Raw genomic sequence first — 8,486 nt, forward strand, 5'->3', positions numbered from 1 at the left:
CAGGAGGTGGAGGGTTCGCTGCCTTGCTCAGGGTCAGGAGGTGGAGGGTTCGCTGCCTTGCTCAGGGGCAGGAGGTGGAGGGTTCGCTGCCTTGCTCCAGGGCCTCTCACACAAATATCCTGCTGATCAGGGAGTGCAACCAGCAGCTGCTGAGTTCTTCCAGGCCTTTGTGAGGCTGTGATGAAGCTCAGTCCTGTTCTAAAATATCTGCTGCGTCGACGGGAATGAGCTGAGGTCTCATGATCTGTGGAGCTTTTCTGATTTCTCACTTTATGTTAAATATATGTTTTTATTGTCTGTAACTGATCTAAACTTTCAAAATAAAAGTATCAATTAAAGCTGGGAATTAAAAATAAAAATAAAAGTTAGTTTATTTGAATGTAAACTGAAGCAGATTTTGTTGATTTTTTTTTAGTCTTTGGAAAGCACGAGGCGGATGGTTCAGCTGGTCGAGGAGGTACCCACACACACACACACACACACACACACACACACACACACACACGATACCATGTGAGAAACAGAGGCACATTCATCTCGTTTCTTGCCTGTGTTCTGTGTGGGTAAATGTCCAGAGAAGCCTCCGTCCAAACATGAAGTAGGGCGGGGGAGGCGCAGCAGGACATACATGTTTATTTTCACACGTTAAAGACCGTCTGAGAGCCTGCAGTCCAAACACATCTACATTCAGCTTCAACCGTCTAAAATTGTTTAATATTTTATGCCCATTTTCCAAAACCAACCAGACAAAAAGGTGCAGGTGAAGCCATCACACCTGCTGCTGTTTCCACTGACATCTTATAAAAAACATGTGGGGGTCAAAGGTCAATAGCTAGAAACCTGACAGGTAGAGGTGCACGTGCACAAAGAGCTCTGACCACGAGGACACACCTTTCAGTGACGCCTCTAAATAAAAAATCCTCTTTTTATTGGTTTTATGTAATATTTAAATGTTCTAAGAAACAGATTTTGTTTTTGTTAGCTGTCACTCATATCACTCTGTGTGCAATGAATCTTTATAATATACGAGTTTCACTTGTTGAATTAAATTACTGAAATAAAAGAACTTTTCCATGAAATTCTAGAGCAGAGCCGCACCTGTGAGGTGTTTCATACCTGCACAGTTTGATTTTTTATTTTTCATGAAGATGTTCTTCCTCCTGCAGAGTAAAGATCTCGGGATCAGGACTGTGGTGATGTTAGACGAACAAGGAGGTATTCATTTCCTCTTTACTGTCATTCTAAATATTTCAATCATTTATAAAGTCACTGTAAAGAACGAGAATAAGATCAGACTCTGATAAATCTTGGTTTAGTTTAGCAGGTAAAGCTGTTTTTGTGTCTTTGTTGACCAACTTCATTACAACAGAAAAATGAACTGATTTTGCTGAATTTTTGGGATCCTTAACTTTTCAAATAAATACCTTCTGTGTTATTTATTGAAATTATATTCTTTATAATACTTACTTTATTAATGAGGATTATGTTTGAGTTTTTTTCTGAAACCCACCGTAAACCTGGTGTTCCTATCAGAGCAGTTGGAGCGTATTGAGGAGGGCATGGACTCCATCAACAGGGACATGAGAGAGGCAGAGAAGAACCTGACGGACATGGCCCAGTGCTGTGGTCTGTGTATCTGGCCCCTCAGGAAGTAGGTCCAGAGTCCAGGAGCCAAAGCTGCACTCACCTGCTGGTCTGAGGATCCCGTGCCGGTGCCCAGTTCCATTAAAAACAAACAAAAACAGCAGACACGAGTTGTGGAGAAACTGGAGTATAAACTTCAGGATTTCCAGTTAGCTCGGACCAATCATGTTTGAGGAAGCTTTGTTTTTCACCCCTGAGACGTGCAGGTGATGACCCTCCATCCAGCAGGAGGTCCTACGGCTCGGCTCTGGACGGATTGGGTTCAGACTACCAAACGTATAGGAGGTCCACAACGATTGAAGGCATTTTCAACGTGCGCCTGCATTTAGCTTCTATCACTCGGGCTGGAGTTTAGCCACAGGTCTGAACTGAGAGAGGAACCTGATGGAACTGGACACCAGGCTGCAAACTTTGCTGATTGTTGCTGCAAAGTGACGTTTTTTATCATTTCTTTGTGTATTTTAGTCGTTTTAAGTCGCTAGTGGCTGCTTTTTTTCAGTTGACTCTTTCAGCTTCTTTGAAAAGTTTTTTTTTTGTGTTTGTGTGTTTTGCTTCCTCCTCCTCCTCTTCACCTTCCTCCTCGACCCATAGAGCAGTTGGAGCGAATAGAGGAGGGTTTGGATCAGATCAACTCTGATATGAGGGAGGCAGAGAAAAACCTGACGGACCTGGGGAAGTGCTGCGGCCTCTGCACCTGTGAGAAGTAGGTGCAGGTGTGTGTTTGTTAAATACATACCGACCTGGAACTAAACCACACTGTCCAACCTCCAGCACCAGTAGTTAATTATTAACTAAAACTTAGAACAGTTGAATCTAAAAACGAGCACCACTCCTCAGCAGCTTAGAGGATTTTGTTGCCTGCTTGCTTTGCCGTTCGACTTTGAGCTCTTTAAACTTCATGTTTGTTGTTGTTCTTGAGGAATCGGATCCCTGCTGGACCCGTCCTGTCTGCGTCGGCTGACAGGTTCTTTACCCTGATCTCTGTCAGGTGCAGCGTGAGGATGGGTGCAGCGTGGGTAAACAAAAACCTTTTTCATGAGCTCGGTTTGTCCCCCTCAGACTGAAGGCCTTTGAGGAGAGCGGGGCCTACAAGGCGGTTTGGGGCGGAGCCTCCGGTCAGGATGGAGTGGTGTCCAATCAGCCGCCGTCGTCTCGGGTCGTCGATGAGCGAGAGCAAATGATCATGAGCGGAGGATACATCCGCAGGTACAGGGTTTACTGAGGTGTGTGTTTGCTGTTCTGTTCAAATACCTGGCAGGTGATTCAGTCATCAGTCTCTCCGGCAGCTGGTCAAACACAGGACATCACCACAAACAGACAAAAACTCCCATGATTCCCTGAGTTGTTCTGGGTTTGAACCTCTCCTGTGTCTCAGGGTGACCGACGATGCCCGGGAGGACGAGATGGAGGAGAACCTGGCTCATGTCGGCAGCATCGTGGGGAACCTGAAAAGCATGGCTCTGGACATCGGCAACGAGCTGGAATCCCAGAATGATCAGATCGATCGCATTGGGGACAAGGTACTGAGGTCACATTACAACATTTAACCCTGAATGAGTCCGTTTCTGTCACGGAGAACCACAGAAATCACAGCATAAAGCCAGGAATACAGAGATTATTCATTTTTATTCATGTAAAAAACCCACCAGTTTCAGCTGTGAAGTGTGACAACAACAAAACATGCAGACATGGCTGCTGATGAGAATCTAGCCTACTGATTTTAATTCAGTCATGCAGACATTATATTTTAGCAAACTGATGATGTACCAAAACAGAAATTTGCAGGACTTAGGTTCTACCAACTGCAGAGCAACAGAACTAAATTCGCCCAATTATTTACAGAACCTTGGCTCTGGATCATGAAAAATGTTTGTATCTAGGACTTTTCTAAACACACAGTGCACAGCCGCTTGTCTGATAATGTTTGTTACAGTTAAAACTGTCCTGTACTCAGGAGTTTAGTCCATTCAGAAAGAAAAACCATCCGGATCTGATCAGCTGCATGAACTAAAATGTATATTATTACTGTAGTACTACAGTATGTGGCAACACCTTCCCACAGCCGTTCATCCTGACCTGTGCTGCTTCCTGTCTCTGCAGGCGAATCTCAACGTGTCCCGGATCGGCGCTGCCAACCAGAAGGCTAACAACCTCATGAAACGATAGGAGGGTTCTGCCTCTCTGTTTGCAGAACCACGTGCTGCCACTGCCAGTCTGCCTTCATGTTCCTTTAGAGAATATGACTCTCATTAGTGAGTTTATAGTAGCCTGTGTTGAATTCATTCAGATTTATTTCTCACACGTAGCCGTAGTTTTGTTGCATCAGTTTAGACTTTATTCGGATTGTTTTTGTGAAAATGTGACTGCAGGCCTGTAATCGGGCAGGGTCGGGTTGCTCAGCAGAGTTTAGGTCCTGAGAAGCTTTAAAGATCCCTGTGGGGAAAGTGGGTCACTGCAGCAGAACCACCAGCAACAACAGAACCCGACGAATGAAAATAGGTAAAACTCAAAACGGTGAGCGGGGGGAGATTAATGCAGAACGAAGTGGCTCCTTTGGGTTTTGCGTGCGTTTTAGCCATCAGAATGTCTTTTTTTTAAGGAATGACGCTTTCTTTACATAAATTATGTTAACATTAAAATAAAAAACAAAAAGAAACCCTCCACCACCTGCCATTTTTCTGTCCTAAAATGTTTGTTTAAGCCCGTGTGTGGTGGCGCCCTCTTGCGCCCACGCAGGGTAATGCACTCAGGAAATAAACACGCTATTTATTTTCAGAGGAAGCTCTGTGGCGACACCAAGCGGACAGACATGGAACCGCTCCTTGTTTCTCCATCTTCTCTCCTCCTCATGTCGCCTGAAATGGAGGAGAAACGATGGATCAGGAGCAAGATTTATTCTAGGAATGCCCCAAACCCTGGAAACAATAGCATTAGCTGTGGATTATATGTAATATGTGTGTGTTTTTGCACATTTGTGTTTATTAAAATTACAAATTTATTTATTTTATTTAGCTACTGTAGGTTTTCTTCCTGCTCACTCCTGATGTGGAGTATTTGAGACAATCATAAAGTCAAAGTAGCACAACTAATGCACGTGTATGTTGGTGTTTTTGTGAATAACTGCTTCTGTGAAACCGGAATTAAAAATCTGAAGGGCAAAATTTTAAGGTGTGAATTAATTTTGTGGACTGAGGGGAGGGGCTGTAAAATGGGATTATTGGTATTGACAAATATAGGTTAATAAAGGTTTTATAGATGAAACAAAATTAGTCGTAAAAGCGATAATTTGCATGCTAATGGTAATCTACTTAAAACTAAAGCAAATTTTTATATCCGCAAAGAATCCTTCCGTAATCGTAGCCTTATTTATTAACTTGTTAACAGTGTTTATCTTGGTTTTTATAATAAATTGGCTCTAAAGCTCAACTTTTTTCGCTCAATAAACACATCCTTGTTTGTGGTAATTAAAGAACCATCATTATTTGTTAGAACATCATAATATTTGTGATTTATGTAAAGTTTTAGAAGTTTTTTTGTATTTATTCTGGTGTAAATCGGTACCCCGGCCAGCAGGGGGCGCGCAGCGAAACCGAAATGTTGCGCGTTTAAGGAAAAAAAAAACATCGCACGCGCTGCGGAGTCTGCGCATTTCTCCCCTGCTCCGAACTTTCAGGAGAACCTCGGAGGAAGGAGGGGAGGATCAACGCCATTTTTTTCCCTGGTAATTATTTCCCACAGACCCAGATTTAATTTAGCGCCGCGCACCTCAGTTATTTCTGCGCGACGCGCTGCGCGTCTGCCGCTGACGCGACGCGAGAAGCGAAAACGCGAAGGCAGAGCGCAAACCCGCGAGCTAACGGACATTTTATCCGTCCATGTCGGCCACCGACAGTCGCGGACATTTCCGCGGAATCGCAGCGGAAACGCGGCTTCCAGTTCTACGGCGCGGTTCGGGAGAACGTGCCGGACCCACACCGACATCCGAACCCCGTCTCAGCTCGGTTATTTCCGCCGGACGGGCTGTAATCTCGGTGCGGTTCACGGAGATGGCGGAGCGACCCGACTGAACCAACAGGGAGGAGGAGAGGCAGGCGCGAGCTCAACAAAGACACCGGAGGAGAGCCGCTGATTGGCTCAGCACGACCACGTGACGAGCCCAGACGCGACGTTAAACGCGTTAAATAAAGACGCGCGCGCGTTTTCTTACGAATTAGGTTTAAACTATTAGGATAAATACAAATAAATAAATAAAAATAGAGAGATAAATATGATAAATATAAAAATAAAAATGCTAAACTATAATTTGTAAGTTTTCATATGTTATTAGTTTATTTTCATTAAACAGATACTTTTAGTCTGTTTGTTTTATCATGTTTGTTGTTTTGTGTACTCTTAATCTTTTAGTTTGTAACCTTTTATAATTGTTTCAACATTCTCTGTCTTATTTTATCGCTCATTTGTTTTTATGTTGTGTTTTGACTCGTTCAGCACTTTAAATTTAAAAAGGGTTATTTAAATTAAGTTAAACTGAATATTTTACAGCGCTGGTAATGAAATATTTAATTATTTTTTAACTTAAAAACCTTTTTTTCCTCCCTGAACTGTCCATGATGTGACAGAGAGGAAAACTTCATCTCAATAAGATCATTTTGTTAATCTTTAGTTTTTTTTCCTGTTGAAGTAAAAATCCAACCAGCAGGTGGTTGTAGAGACACACAACCTAAAAAATATCATCTGTTTATGGCTGAAAAAGCTGCCCCAGTAAATAACTATAAAAACTTATTTTCTAGTATTTATGCTGAGAATGAGTGTTTTTTATGTTAACACCTGATTATTAAAATAAGTCTGAACAGAATGGAATTATAACAGTTTAATCTGTTTGGTCACATGTAGAGATAAATTTCCATCATGTTACTTTATTTTCATCAAATAACAATTTAACAAGTGGTGATCCTCATCGATCTTACCTTCTTTTTGGGAAGTTGTGTAATCTTGTTTATGAAGCTTCCATTCATTTATTTTGTGCTGAAAATGTGGAGAGGAAAAGGCTTTCTGCTGCAGGAGGATCTGCAGAAACCTTCAGGTTTTCCTTGTTTGATCATCAAGCTCGTTTCGTTTTTGCCCGTGGATAATAAAGTTAGCTCAGGTATAATTCAGACACTCATAATTGTGTTTATTTCTCTTGCAGAAGCTTTTCTTTTAATTAGCATTTAGATTAATGTAACAATAAAAACTCCTAAAATGAGTTGATATTAATGACTCCAGTCTTCTTCTGTCTGTGTGTCTGTTCCATCATCTCCTGTCCTTTTCCTTCAGGTCCAGGGATGTAAAACTGGACTCAGCACCAAGCTGAGTTTCAGAGGACAGTCCAGGAAGGAGGACGGGGCGGAGGGACAGACATGTCCACTCCGTGGCAGGAGGAGGAGGACGACTTCCGAGCAGGAGTAAAAGGATTGAAACCCAAACCCAGGTTCTCCTTCAATGAGATCAAGGTTCTGCTGGACGCCGTGAAGAGGAACAGATACATCCTCCTCCGTGAGTCGCAGGACTCCATGTTTCCTCAGCTTCTTCCTGCTCCTCGTTGTAACTAAAAAGACCAAACCTCTCAGCGTGTTTCTTCTTCTTCTTCTTCTTCTAGGGAAGTTTAACCAGGGCGTGTCGACAGAAACCAAGAAACAGACCTGGGCTGAGATCACAAATCAGATCAACGCTCTGGGAGAGAATCACAGAGAGGTTTGTTCCTTTAGCTCTTTATGGTTGAAGAATTATTTCCTGGGTTTTGGACCAATTTGATGCTGAGTCAGATGTCAAATCTAGATTTCAAACCAGGGTTTATATCCTGGGAACTTGCTGCAGAATTTGGTCTGTCAGAGTCAAACCTGCAGGTTTAACAAAGAGGAGAGGTTAAAAAACATTTTGTGGTCAAGAGTTCTTCTATTTCTGACCTGTTAACATCTTATCAGCCTCTCAGATCCAGATTCTGCACTCTTGGAGTGTTTTTTTTTAATGCAAAGACTAAATAATTCAACATGAAACTGTATGAGCTTGATGTGAATCTTTAGTTTTATTCTCCACAGATTCTTGTTGATTAATGACTGATTTGTCTAAGAAGGGTTCAGTTCCTGTCTCCTGCGTCCACAGGACGCTTCATGATGGCATAAAGGTTTTATTTTTCCCTAAAGGTGCGTCAGATCATGAAGAAATGGACCGACCTGAAATGTGACGGGAAGCGTCGGATCGTAGCCCTGCGGGGCCCCAACGGCTGCAAACTGAGGAAGAAGAACTTGGGCCCCGTGGAGAGGATGGTCCACAAGATCCTGATGATGAGTCCTACAGGAGGTGAGGCAAAGCAAGACTTTAAACCATCAGCTGGGAATAGTAGTAGTAGTTTCCCATCGTTTCTTTGTTGTTTCTCAGACGGAGACAGTGATCCGGACCTGAGTCAGGACGAGGACTTTCCAAAGTCCTTCAACGACGGTTCCAGAGCCACGACCGCCCCCTACTCCTACCTCAACTTCAACGAGAGCTCACCGTCTTTCCAGGGAGGTTTTCTGTGTGACCTTTCACCTCTGTCCTCTCCAGAGAAAGAACTGGGTGAGTGGATCCGTCAGATCAGCCGATCGACAGCTGTTTTTATCAGAGCTGTCGAATTATTGAAATGTTACCTTGCTTTGATTCATCATCACTCATTTAGAATGGAATGTGCATGGAAAGGAATATCCATCCTGGTCCTGAAGGGCCTCTGTCCTGGTCCTGAAGGGCCTCCATCCTGGTCCTGAAGGGCCTCCGTCCTGGTCCTGAAGGGCCTCCATCCTGGTCCTGAAGGGCCTCCATCCTGGTCC

At 43.3% G+C, this 8,486-nt stretch overlaps 2 protein-coding genes across 3 annotated transcripts in view; both read left to right on the forward strand.

The window, feature by feature from the left end:
• zgc:101731 (SNARE_SNAP25N and SNARE_SNAP23C domain-containing protein) overlaps positions 1 to 4,305 on the forward strand; it is a 12,080-nt gene extending 7,775 nt beyond the window's left edge. The window contains exons 3-8 of one of the 2 annotated variants that reach the window (XM_017431049.3): positions 416 to 457; positions 1,167 to 1,215; positions 1,534 to 1,651; positions 2,704 to 2,850; positions 3,020 to 3,164; positions 3,745 to 4,305. In XM_017431049.3, the coding sequence (XP_017286538.1) occupies positions 416 to 457; positions 1,167 to 1,215; positions 1,534 to 1,651; positions 2,704 to 2,850; positions 3,020 to 3,164; positions 3,745 to 3,810 (567 nt within the window). In that variant the 3' untranslated portion in view covers positions 3,811 to 4,305. Of the gene's footprint in view, positions 1 to 415; positions 458 to 1,166; positions 1,216 to 1,533; positions 1,652 to 2,235; positions 2,348 to 2,703; positions 2,851 to 3,019; positions 3,165 to 3,744 lie in introns of both variants that reach the window. The other variant, XM_017431050.3, reaches the window with a different exon arrangement.
• Positions 4,306 to 5,267: 962 nt separating this feature from the next.
• Positions 5,268 to 8,486, forward strand: part of LOC108244658 (uncharacterized protein DDB_G0271670) — an 8,831-nt gene continuing 5,612 nt past the window's right edge. Inside the window, exons 1-5 of the mRNA XM_017431041.3 lie at positions 5,268 to 5,365; positions 6,961 to 7,179; positions 7,283 to 7,377; positions 7,827 to 7,983; positions 8,062 to 8,238. Coding sequence (XP_017286530.1) covers positions 7,044 to 7,179; positions 7,283 to 7,377; positions 7,827 to 7,983; positions 8,062 to 8,238 — 565 coding nt within the window. The 5' untranslated portion in view covers positions 5,268 to 5,365; positions 6,961 to 7,043. The remainder of the gene's footprint in view (positions 5,366 to 6,960; positions 7,180 to 7,282; positions 7,378 to 7,826; positions 7,984 to 8,061; positions 8,239 to 8,486) is intronic.

This window comes from Kryptolebias marmoratus, linkage group LG2, assembly GCF_001649575.2.
Source record: "Kryptolebias marmoratus isolate JLee-2015 linkage group LG2, ASM164957v2, whole genome shotgun sequence".
Classification (NCBI taxonomy): domain Eukaryota; kingdom Metazoa; phylum Chordata; class Actinopteri; order Cyprinodontiformes; family Rivulidae; genus Kryptolebias; species Kryptolebias marmoratus.